At 43.5% G+C, this 12674-nt stretch overlaps 1 protein-coding gene across 1 annotated transcript in view; it reads right to left on the bottom strand.

Moving 5' to 3' along the window:
* The window catches only part of LOC308117965 (tenascin-like), a 54601-nt gene that overhangs the window by 22459 nt on the left and 19468 nt on the right, over positions 1–12674 (bottom strand). The window contains exons 3-7 of the mRNA XM_080477098.1: positions 7215–7766; positions 3555–4868; positions 1581–1844; positions 1389–1504; positions 30–183 (exon numbers count right to left, since the gene is read on the bottom strand). Of these exons, the coding sequence (XP_080333224.1) occupies positions 30–183; positions 1389–1504; positions 1581–1844; positions 3555–4868; positions 7215–7695 (2329 nt within the window). The 5' untranslated portion in view covers positions 7696–7766. The remainder of the gene's footprint in view (positions 1–29; positions 184–1388; positions 1505–1580; positions 1845–3554; positions 4869–7214; positions 7767–12674) is intronic.

Raw genomic sequence — 12674 nt, 5'->3', positions numbered from 1 at the left:
CGACCTTCACCTCTGTGCTTTAAACTCACTGGTAGTGACTGTTTGGGTCGTCTGGGGTCCTCTGGTGTTGTTCTTCATGATGTTGATGGATACTTCATACTCCTGTCCTGGTCCGAGTCCCGACTGCGTGAACTGGTTCTGAGAGGACGGAAGGATGCTCACGATTTTTCCATTTTCTTCTTTCTGTATAAACACGTGGCGTAAAGACAAAAGTTAAAATACGCTCTTATAGGAAATCACACAAAAAGCAGAATACAGTTGAGCTTTGGCTCTCAGAGAGAAGAATTAAAAGTTTTGAAAAAAAAAGGTCAGTGTCACATTCATTGATTTTGAACAGCTTGCAGAATATATACAATGTTATACCACTCCCATGACTTTTTAATACTTCAAAACTTAAATGAACCCCAATCACACATACAAAGTATAACTCAAACAGTTAGTTTCTGTAACTGGATAATGGGGTGAATAAATTATGGCGGCCCAGAAGGGACTCACCAACGCAAAAACCCTTTTACATGTGCCTTTGCTTCCCAGTTGCTTCAGTCGCATTAATCTTGCAGGTTTTGCATTGTTGTGGCTTTTGCATGCAAAAACTAAGAATTTATGTTTTGGCTTTTTAATTTGTATATAGAAGTGTTGGCTCTTGCAAAAATGTGCACTTTATAAAAAAATAAAATAAAAATCATAATTTTGTGGGTTTTGCACAGTGATGACCATCTTTAGTTGATGTCACAATTGAACAAAAGTTTCAAAGTGAAGAGTCGGGATGAAGAAAATACAATTTAACACACAACACCCATCCTATTTCAGTGTTTGGTCGTGTCAACTCAAACAACAGAAACTAACAGGAAACACTGATTAGGTCTTCTCCTAAATGTCAAATGTCAATATATCAGAGGAAATGACTGAGGCGACAGTACCGCCAGTTTCTGATGCTTATAAAACAAGAAGAGCTTCTGATTTCCTTCACAGTTGACAGCTTTACACCACAAGATAACGAAAAAAAACTTTACACGCTTCTGCCCTGGCAAGAAGCAGAAAGGCAGCAGCAGGAACTTAAAGGTCAGGGAAGCTAAACACTTCTAAAAGTTGGCACAAACTTCGCAGCAACCTCAGACTTGAAAAAGACCTGTGAATTATCCAGAGCCACAGTCATTTGGTTTCAAAGCGCCACTGCCCCGGCGGGGGAGCGGCAGATTCAGCTGCAGCTCTTTGACATCCAGACTGAGGTTTTCCACATGTCACAGCAAATTTAATGGTTAGCACTTAAATAAATCCATGTTTTTGCTGAGACTCCCAATAAGCCTGCGATGGCTTATAACCTCTCACTTTTTCCCTGATGTTTAATAGAATCCAGAGGACGTCATCAGAGAGCCGGGCGGACTGACCGTGTTGCGGAAATAGATCTCCCAGCCGTCAAAAGGGATGTCCAGCTGGTCCCACGTCACCTCCACCGACGTCTCTCTCACCGACTTGAACCTTAAACCCTCGGGCTGCGGTAGATCTGCGGCCGAAACGACACGCAACGTGTTACTCTTTCCTGAAGAAACTCGGAGGGAACCAACACGGGAACAACGTACATGTCGCCACCCTGGCGCTGACGGGGATGCTCCTCTTGTTGCTCAGGACAGCGTAAACATTGATCAGGTACTCGAAGCCCGGTTCCAGCTCCTTGACGGTGGCGGCGGTTTTGTCTCCGGTCACCGTGAACTCCTGCAGGAGTCCGCCGGGCACGGTGGGCACGTACGTGACGAGGTACTCCGTGACGAGCATCTCATTGTCCCAGGACAAGTCCACGGTGTCGGTGGTGACCTCGCCCACAGTCAGGTCCTTCGGAGGAGACACTGGGGAGAAAAAACCAAAGAAACACAGAATCGAAACTGCTGAAGCTCTGGTCTCGCTCGGTTTCTCGTGTCCTCAGTGACTCAATATTCACCACAGGGCAGCTAATGCAAACTGCAGAGCGCCACATCTGGCTGTGGAGGGAAGAGGTGCCAAGTTCAGACAAACCAAAACCTTCCCTCATAGTCCTCAGAAACGGCCGAGTGCTGAGTGAATTCTTTTATAGAAAATTAAAGTCACGGCATGGAAACCTTCTGAAAACGTGAACTGACAAACTTATCAATAATCGTAATAATTGTCCATTTTATTGTCCATTTTCTACTCTTAGCATTACTTTTCTTCCCCAAATCATTCAATATTTTATCACTAAGTGCCTTGGCTCAAAAAACGCCTGATCAGTTTGCACCTTATTTCTGTTACTTCTGCCAGGACATTATTTTTAAAGTACATTTCCAAGTTTCAAATGTAAATAATCTGTGTTTTTACAGCAAACTATATGATTGACTGAATGAACTGTTGAGTACGACAGCAAGTCCATTTCATGGTGTTGTAGTTTTTGTATTTCCATTCTTGTATTCCCCGTTCACAATACCAGATTTGAAAATATTCACTGGTTTATAGCAAAATCGTATCCATCAAGAGGAGAGGGAAGATGTTTATTCATAGATAAACTGCCAAAACCTGGTGGGTGTTTAACTACTGGGAGAAATTGGCGGAGTGTTGAGTACACGATCACATTTTATGAGCTTTTTTTTTTGTGTGTTTGTGTGTTTTCCTGTGGTCTAACCCTGCTTTTACAATTGTCTGTGGAAACACTGCTGAAAGGCCAAAGTAACTTTCCTGTTGAAATACGATTATATATCAGACGTCAGAATAAGAACTGAATCACAATCAGAATCTGAGTTAGAAATAAATTCTTAAATGGTTGATTTGAAATAGAAAACAAACTATGACAATTATTTTAAGTAGAGAAATGTTTTAATGTTTTCAAAGCAGCCAGTAATTTATTTCCTGTTCAGAGACTATTAAATGTTCTGTTAGTATTCAGGATCTGGCAGGTGAACTCCTCATTCCCTCTTGTTTATATTAAGGATGATCTCCATTTTCGGTTACCTCTCAAACATGCCAGGACTCAGTCACGTCTTGTCTCTAAAAAGGTCAATTGTCTTTAAGAGTCTGTTTGTCGCATGAATATTCTTTGTTAGTCTGCCTACCACTTCATTTCTTTGGGTCTGTGCCTTGAGGTATGCCAACATCAGGCCCACTGTATTTTCTTTAGGTCATTTTTTTTTCACTTTTTTTCAATAGAAGTGAAATCTGTCTTTACTCGAAGAGGATTGCACTCTTTGCCAGGAGATTTATACTATTCATGTTGTGAGTTAACGATTGGCGCAGGGCATCATCGAATCCCGAAGTGACCCGAACGCATGACTAAGACCAAGATGATCAGGAATAAGCGGGAACTGTCTTTGTCTTTGTTACGCTTCCAGTTCGGCATGTTTGTCATCAGGGAGGGTTAAAGCTGTACAGATGTATTTGTTATTGTTTTGAAGTACAGTCAGTGGTATAATTTTGATGATGGGCTGTGTTGTCACAGAAATATCAGAAGTGTGAGCCAAAGTCTGTTTGCATTCCGTTTATGAACATCTGTTTTCACACAAAGACGAATCTCAGTTTTTAGGAGCCACAAACAGACAGGAGAGCGTTCCTACCTTCTGAGCAGTCCTCTCCGATGTATCCTTCGTCACAGACGCACAGACCGTTTACGCAGCGGCCTTTATCGTGGCAGTTATTGATACAACTGAGTACCGAGCAGCTTTCGCCTTCGTATCCACTCTCGCAGGCGCACCTTCCGTTGATGCAGCGCCCCCTGCTGTTGCAGTTGTCCGGGCAGACGAGCACAGAGCAGTCGTCTCCCGAGTAGCCTTCATGGCAGACGCACTTTCCATCGCGGCAGTAACCCTGGGCCAGGCAGTCGTTGGGACACGCTTTCTGGCCGCAGTCCTCGCCGCTGAAGCCTTCATCGCAGACACACTGCCCGTCGACGCATCGGCCGCGATTTTGGCAGTTGTTGGGGCAGCTCAGTTCACCGCAGTCCTGCGCAGTGAAGCCCGTGTGACAGACGCAGCGTCCTTCTACGCACTCCCCGCGGCCGTAGCAGTTGGAAGGGCAGGTGCGGATGCTGCAGTCCTCGCCCTCAAAGCCTTCCTCGCACACGCACTGGCCGTTAACGCAGCGCCCCCTGCTGAGGCAGTTGCCGGGACAGGAGAGCTCGGAGCAATCATCTCCCTGGAAGCCGACGTCACACGAACACTGTCCGTTGATGCACTGACCTCTGCTGTTGCAGTTGTTCACGCACGCCAGCTGGCTGCAGTCTTCACCTTGATACCCCGCGTCACAGATACACATCCCGTTGAAGCACGTGCCTCTGTCATTGCAGTCGTTCAGGCAGGTGAGCTTGGAGCAGTCCACTCCGCTGTAACCGGCAGTGCAGACGCATCGGCCGTCCACGCAGAAACCATTACCGCCGCAGTTGTTGAGACAAATGAGCTCGCCGCAGTCCTCCCCGGAGAATCCGTCCTCGCAGTGGCAGGTCCCGTTCACGCAGCGCCCGCGGTCGTAGCAGTCTTTGGGGCAGATGAGCTCGCCGCAGTCAAAGCCGGTCCAGGGTTCTTCACAGATACAATATCCATCGTCACAGCGGCCATGACCTCCGCAGTTGTTGGGGCAGTTGCTTTTAGAACAACCTTCGCCAAAGAAACCATCTGTGCAAACGCAAACGCCGCCCACGCAGCTGCCGTGTGAGCCGCAGTCGACCAGACAGACCTCGACTGAGCAGTCTTCCCCGGCGAAGCCTTTCGGGCATTCACACTTTCCGTCCACACATCGGCCTCTTTTCTGGCAGTTTCCCGGGCACTCGGCATCAGTGCAGTTGGCTCCCTTCCATCCAGGCTCACAGATGCAGGAACAGGTTTCAGTGCTGTAGTTTCCGTGGCCATTACAGTATGGCTTGGTTCCCAACTTGCCTTTCAAAAGAGAAAAGAATTGGTTTAGAAACGGAAAGCAGAGCCCTGCAGGGACAATGGGCTTTTCAGCATCACTGTGGTTTCCTGAACTAAAAGGTTCGTGGGGTTTTCCGAAAGGTCCTTGATTATGTAAGATATTCTCTACCTGCATGGACTGGTGGCAATTTTCGGTTTGGAATTTGATGGAATACTTATTGGAGACAATGACATCAGGAGAGAGACAGAGAGAGAGAGAGAGTATTTTTTTGGTTATTTGCTGATTGTGATTCTGAAGAGGAAGATTTCTCAGTCACGGAGTCCAGCTTTACGTGATGCACCTGAACGCATCACTCACGGCAGTCAGCTGCTGGAGTTCCAGACAATGGAAAGCAGCACAAGACGAGGTCACCAAGAGCAGAAATATCACTTTTAGGGCAAGTTTTGGAGAAGCAGAGGCTCAAAACAGCATGTATCTACATTCGGAAGTACAATTTGGCGGCATGAAGCCTGTTAACCCATAAAAATACATAAACAAGCCGTGTCATTTTATAAGCTGCAGGGCTTAAAGCGTGTGAAAAAAGTAGCAGCTTATAGTCCGGAAAATTACGGTAGTTTGTTTGTGAGTTGGGAGAAGGAATCTTGCATCTCCACCACAGCAATGTCTTCAAGTGAAAAATTTCTATGTGAGTATATATTAATCCTGTTTTGTACTTGAACACCAGCACAGACAACTTTGTCCAATATTTCCATTTCAGTTTATCATCTTTCAACAGTCTGCTGGCAAGCTTCTTAATTGAACACTAGTCATTGTGTCAACCTAAAAGCAGCTTCCAGAAGTTAAATGAATGACTAAACTGTAGAAAGAAGAATTAAAAAAAACATGGACAAAAAACAGCAGCCTAAAAGTGAAGCAAATGTGTTTTAACAGCCTCCTTGTTGGAACAAACATGAGCCAAACCCCCCCAAAAAGTGGAAATACTCCTCAAATCAATTTGTCTCCACCCTGTTAGGTAGGCTTCATGACACAGACAGTTATAGCAGGTGTGTCTTCAACTGGATGATTTAACTTGTATTTGTCGCTTGAATAAAAAGCTGTGAAATGTGACATTCATTTATTGTCAAATTGATGTTTTGAAGATGTTTCCCCACTCATCCACAACACTTTATTAGTTCTGACTAAAGCCGCACCGTAAGAGATTTATTTTTGCCTCTAAACAGGGAGGAGGTTCAGTTTGGGCTGTTTTTAAATCGTGGGTCACTAGTAGGGCAGTTCAGTTTACTTCATGACATAAATTGGGTCTTAGGGAATTTGGAAAGCTAACATGCGGTTGGGTGTCTGGGTGCGACCATGACCTCATAACTCTGTTTTGTTGGGATTGCTGCAAAAGCTGGTTGCAAATGTTGCCACTTGTCCAATATGGCTGCACAGTAGTTGTTTTAAAGCGCCATAAGTGGGTGGAAGCAGACACATATGCTTTATCAATTGGACGCGATATTACACGAATATTATCACAGTTTTTCACCTTGAGCGTTGGGGAGCTGTGTTCAAAACCCCGATGTGGCGTTAAAACGAACGAAGTCCAGAGAGCAAGTTGCAATGACGAGCTGTGGTCACTCACGAAGGAGAGCAACACGAACAGCACAAATCACAACTGGGATATCAACAGATTAAATGTGAATTATAGCATAAAATTAAATGAGAATGAAAATCTGTTAAGCTTCAGATAACCACAAACCTTTTTTTTCTGTTTTTCAACTATAACCACTAACATTGGAGACTAATGAAAGAAGAAACACAAGATTATATGTTTCATTCCTACTCCATTTAGTTTTTGAACACTTAGTTTATTTAAATTATTATAATTGTCTCAGTTTTTTTCCTACAGTAAGTTTGTCCTTTAAGAAAATACACCTTTTGGCCCACTGTGGTGTTTTAAAGTACTTTATCAATAAATTTGCTTGCTTGCAAAATCCCTCTCATCTCTGAAGGAAATTACAGATACAAACAGATAATTTCCTTTCAGGACCATTACTCAGTGTTTCTAAAGGGTTATTTCATCAGCGGTGCAACATTTCTCTTTATTGACGTTAATGCATTTGCATGTCTCGGTTTGCTGAGTCAAATAAAGCCCCGTTCAAAGCTAATTGATGCTTTGTTGGCCTCAGATGCGCAGAGAAAATGACACCCGCACATTAAATTCCACAGAACAGATAAATGAACCAGATGTAGGTTTATAAAGCTTCTGAGGTTACAAAGTTTTCTGAGTGAAGCACTTTTCAAAGAAGACTTGGATAATTGAAGGATTATTTTACTGTCCTGGCTGTCAAAGTACAAAACATTTAGAAATGAACCCAAGTCGTGCTTACCTGCGACCTGAGCACTGCAGCAGGTCCCGCCAGTCTTGCACTGATCCCTCAAGGTTGAAACTTCTCCTTCGAGCATCTCCAGCCGGCTCATGAGGTCCTTCAGGCCGGGCAGGTCGTCGGCACAGCCGCACGCCTTCCGGGGGATGTTGATGCGGTGGGTGAAGACAATCTGGTTGTCCTTGTCGAGCGTGTGCTCGGTGACGTGGTGGCTGATGGAGGACGCCGGGGCGTCTTTGAGGGGGAGCTCCGTGCTCTGTGGGGCGTCCAGGTTGACCGAGCACAGGGAGCTGGCGGGGACGTTGATGTTGTAAACGTGGTTGAAGACCATCGGGTGGTCCGCGGTGGGGAGGGAGATATTGTGTCCACTGGGGGGCGTCAGGGTTTGTCGCCGCTGCCGCAGGAGTTTCTTCACGAGCCCGGCGTCTGATGAGCCGAGCAGAACAAGGAGGAGAAGGCAGCCCGGAAGGCTTTGTGCACCCATTGTGTATTTAGTGAAATAAATATTAACTTCAACCTCTTGTTGAAGGTCGAGCCCGGCGAATGAAGAAAGTTCTGGAAAGACAAACAGAAGATTTGTGTGATGATGTGAAACAATACTGGGCTTTTAAACTGCCACCTGTTACATTACTGTAAACTGCAATTTCTTGTAAAATTAAACATTTCTTTTCATTAATGTGTGTGTGTCATTATGTGTTCATAATGTGAAAAAAAACACCCAAAAAACAGTCTGGCATTATGCAAAGAAATACTAACAATAATGTACTAGTGGTCATGCAGATTGAGGGAGTTAATTGACTGGAATGATTGGAATGAAACACTTCTGTCAAGATAAAATGACATATTAAGAAAAAATTATTACTGAAGTTGAAAAAATCAAGTATCAGGATGATGAAGAAACCAATAAAATGGCTCATAAGTAGTTTTGTTCATGAAAATCCAAGAGGAAGAGGAAAGTTTTGTGTTTTTGTTTGATTGAGTCACATATCGCCACACTCAGACATTTTGTTTCAGCATAGAAGCTAAAATATGTTTCACAAAAGGTTTCGGTTCTGGATTTTGGGACTGCTCTAAGACGGCCTTGATTCAGTGTGAGCAGAAAAGTTTTCCAAAAACACTGGCTGAATCTCACCTGTAGTAGATTCATAGGGTTCGGGTTAGAGCAAATATATGAAAATCAGGTTTTTAAAAACACAGTATATCTAATTATTCTCGAACATACTTGATTGACATTCTCCTAAACTCAATCACTCTCGCATATTTCAAAGCCCCTAATAGAAAAATAAATACATTTCCACAATTTTTGTTCCGTTTGTGAGATAATAGTTCAGTTCCACATCACAGCCTCTCATTTTTCTGCCTGTGAAAATATATCAAATGACACTAATTCTGCATAGACTAGAAATGTTTGGTTGAATTTGTAAGCTCCGCCCCCTAAAATGATGGAGAACGATTGAGTTTCGCATCTGTGCAGACAGGAGCGGCTCAAATCGAAGTTTGTGTGTCACATCCAAACAGTGCGATCGGATCCGGAAAATGTCAAACCTGAGACACACCAGCTTTTATTTTAATGAGTGGAATCAAATATCAATTTGAGCTGCATTCATATGGTCACCTTCTGTCAATCTGATCAAATTCTTTGCGCGTGATAGACCAGATCATCCCGTTCACATGAACACCAAATAAAGATCAATTGACTCAGTCAATGGATCAATCCCATCATGCTTTGCACTGTTACGTCGGCCATTTGTTGCCAAGCACAGGTGGACAGCTGTACCAAGACGTCCGCCAGTATTCAGAATGAACTCGTTGGGACTTGTCGCCTCCAGACTGTGTGCTTCCTGCTTAAGCAAGTCATGATTGTAAACCTCACACCTGTCGAGTTTTTCCAACTATTTCAAGGCCTTTTAAAATGTTTCTGCGGTGCAGCATCGTCTCCTGCGTCGACCAGCTGTGGTTCTGCATGCGTTAAACGTCGCATGTTCATGTTGTGTAGCAATAAAAGCTCCAACAGGGGAAAACAATGTGTGGCTTGCATGGACTCGGACTGTATCATAAACGAGGTCACACTACCGCCAATGGTGGAATCCAAATGTAATTTCAGCCAGATAGAAATGTTTACATGATGGGATTTTAATCAGATTGGTGTTTAATCAGATTGGCTGTGGTCCATTTACCTGCAGCTTTTGTTTCGTGACGTCTTTAATGCAGCCTGTCTGTCACATTAGCTTATATGTCTGTTCAGGGAAAAGGAAAAAAAGGACTTTGTTGCAAAGAAGTGCAGATACCGATGCCTATTATTCACAAACAAATGCAGAGAAGGAAGTTGAAAGACTAAAAAATGTACTTGTAGGTTGTGAAAAGCTTTGCTTTCTAATCTTGACTTGTCTATTGAGCAAAAAACATTTAACTGCACAAAATCTTTTTCTTCTAGAAAATGGCATTCTGCCTAGTTTGATGATCAATCATTTCATATTTTTGTATGAATATGCCTCACATTTGCTCGGTTCAGCTTTTTAAAATGAGCTTTTCTTTGTAGCATACCATTTAAACCTGAATGTTTTTTTTTGTTCTTTCTTGCTTTTATCAGAAGATGGAAATTTTCCACTGCTCTTTTCACTCTTTTCTGCGGTGCGTGCTCAATAAGGAAAACAGTTGCCAGTCTTTCATTGAATCTGTCACAAAAATATTCATTAGCCATGGTCCAAAGACACAAAAGATCCGTAATTATAGCCCATTTCCGTTACTCTCCTGTGAACACACCGCTAAAATAGTGGGGGGGAAAATAAAAATACAGCTGCCTTGGCACACCAGCTCTATTCAGCGTCCGTGACTGCATGTGAAATAACTCAGCTGTTTGGAGCCTCCAGGATCCATACAGTACAATAAACGGGGTAAAACAGTGTGAAACGGCATAATGCATCCCATGCACGGCACTCCCCCTCGCCCACAGATCTCTCAGATGACTTCATCGGTTGGACTCCATGCACACTATAATTTGCAGGAGTCAAATGACAAGCCTCTTCCTCGGCGTGGGAAAGCCTCCCTGGATTATGGAGTGATGACTTTCCAACGGATCTGACTAAGCCAGGCACGGCGAAAATCAATAGAAAGTCCTTCTGTCTGGTCTCGGTACAAGAGACGGCTTGCCTCCCCGACTTAAAAGTTATGATAGCACAGCAAATTCATAGCAACGTCTGCTCCTTCTGAATTTCAGAATGTATCTGTAGAGTAAGTTTTGTCTAACCTTTCATGCCCACACACTGCAGGTATGCACACTCTCCGGTCCACACACACACTCATCTGCTGCCACATCTGGGATGCAGCAGACAAACAAGTTACGTCTCGGCCAGCTCTGGTTTCTGGACGGGCAGAACAAACATGACTTCCAGGAGGGAAATGAGCATGTTTTAAAATATTTAGAAAAATAAAGAGAGAATGTATCTTGTCATAACAACTTCTGGAAACTACTTATAGAAAATGATGGTACTTTAAAACTTTACAAAAACGTTCTTCTGTGCGTTTGTTGTATCGCTACACACCCATGACTGGACTCCGTCTCTGTCAATGCGAATCCTGTATTTATGAGTAGGATCTAGTTTATCCTCATAACAAGGAAACCACATGCACATGAATCAAAACTCTGACCCAAACACAGTTGGAGTTCATTTCAGTGCCTCAAAACACAAACAACACCACGGGAGAGCGAATCGTTTTCCGGAGAAAAATCAAAACCTGGGTCTTCAAGCCCCCCCAAAACACCGAACTGAATTCTGCTCCGTATGAACATATGTTCTTCTAAATTGCTGTATGTGATGTAGTTTTGATAAGCTTCTATTTCCACAATGGATTTTTAGTAGGTTTCCTCACACGGGACAAAGACATGCATGTCTGGGTCACATGGCTTGAACTGATATCGGTAAATTAGAAGTAAAAACTTAGAGGCGGTCAAAATCCAATTTGCAGTTTAGGGGAACTATAATAAAGGACTGTGCAGTTTCCAAGGTGTCCTCTAGATTGTCGACAAAGATTTTAATTCTGTGTTAAATCTCGGCAAAACGATCTCCAAAGGTGGGCGGCTCCACGACCTTTCTCAAAGAGAAACTGTAGTTTCACGATATGAAAAACTCATTCTGTGTGCAGAACAAGTCAGCATCACTTCAAGAGTTCCATCCAATTTATAAATACCAACTGGTTGGTTTGTTTTTAAGTAAAAAAATGAATAAAGCAGATTTAAAAAATCAGCAAAAGCAAACATACAGTTCAGGCCATTGTCACATTTTCAGTGTTCAGCAAATCTCTTGAACACATTCCTACTTCCTCACGGCAAATTATGAAGCCAAATATTCTCTTTAAAGGACAAATGAAACAAACCAGGTCTTTCAGGTGTGTTGGCAGCAAGGAACAGGATTAATAAGCCAGCGGAGCCCAAATGTCAAATACGAATGTATTTCTTTGAAAATATGAAGACTAAGCCAGCCTGAGCTGAAGTTTCCTGAGAGGGGGTAGATATTTATATCTGGAGACGACTAATAAATCAGAAAAGGGTAAACGGACTTTCTAACATCCGAGTCGGGGGAGATGACTGCGCACTAATTTCACTTGTTATTTTTGTAGATGACAGGCAGCACAGTGTCCTCCCTAAATCTGCGGTGAATACTTTCCACTTGTGTCACCGCAGGCCGTTACCTCTGTACCTCCTGCTCCACCCCTGCAGTTTTAACCCTCTCCCTGATCCCCCTTCTTTCTCGGCTGTCCTCGTTTCCCTGACCGTTGAACCTGGCCTCCCCTTTCATCACGCGACCTTCGGGCGAATGTTTTTCCTTCATCCCTCAACCGTTGAGGCTCAGGTATAAAACCCAGCTTGGGTTTCACAAGACTTCGCACATCTGGTGAGTGGCAGGACGAAGGCGGGTTATGACTGAAGCTGTAAATCTGAAAACTGGGTCACTGCGATGCGTTTCTCAACTCCTTCTAGAGAAGTTTATGAGACACAATGCTGATAATTTGCGGCCTTGAAGGTGGGAGACAAAGCCCTTAAACGCCTCGGCAGGACGCTCCCTGCATGTCTGGGTGGAAATGGACATGATGGTTTCAACACACGGCTCAGTTCTGCATCACATCTAGAAAAAAAACAAAACACTTTTTGATCTTTAATGGCCACTAAGGTCAATCTAGGTCAATTTTGAAATTAGAAGTTAGGTTTTGCATTATGTGTTGAATTTCCAAATTCATCCACTCCCTTGCAAACTTGTACAATGAACTGTGTTAGTCTTTACATTGAATGCACTTTAACCCAGGTTCCCCACATTCAGCTGTGACCGTTTCATTTTATTTATCAAGGATGTGACATTGATATCATCTCTCTGCCTGATGCGGACGTTCAGACGTTTGCCACTGAAGGTTGTGACAGTTATACAGATTTGATCTTCTCTTTGTGCGTTTTAGCTCAACAGAGTTGCA

The sequence above is a fragment of the Lipophrys pholis genome (assembly GCF_963383615.2).
Source record: "Lipophrys pholis genome assembly, chromosome: 12".
Taxonomy (NCBI): domain Eukaryota; kingdom Metazoa; phylum Chordata; class Actinopteri; order Blenniiformes; family Blenniidae; genus Lipophrys; species Lipophrys pholis.
Note: the sequence above shows the minus strand (reverse complement) of the source record. Positions and strands in the feature narration are given on the sequence as shown.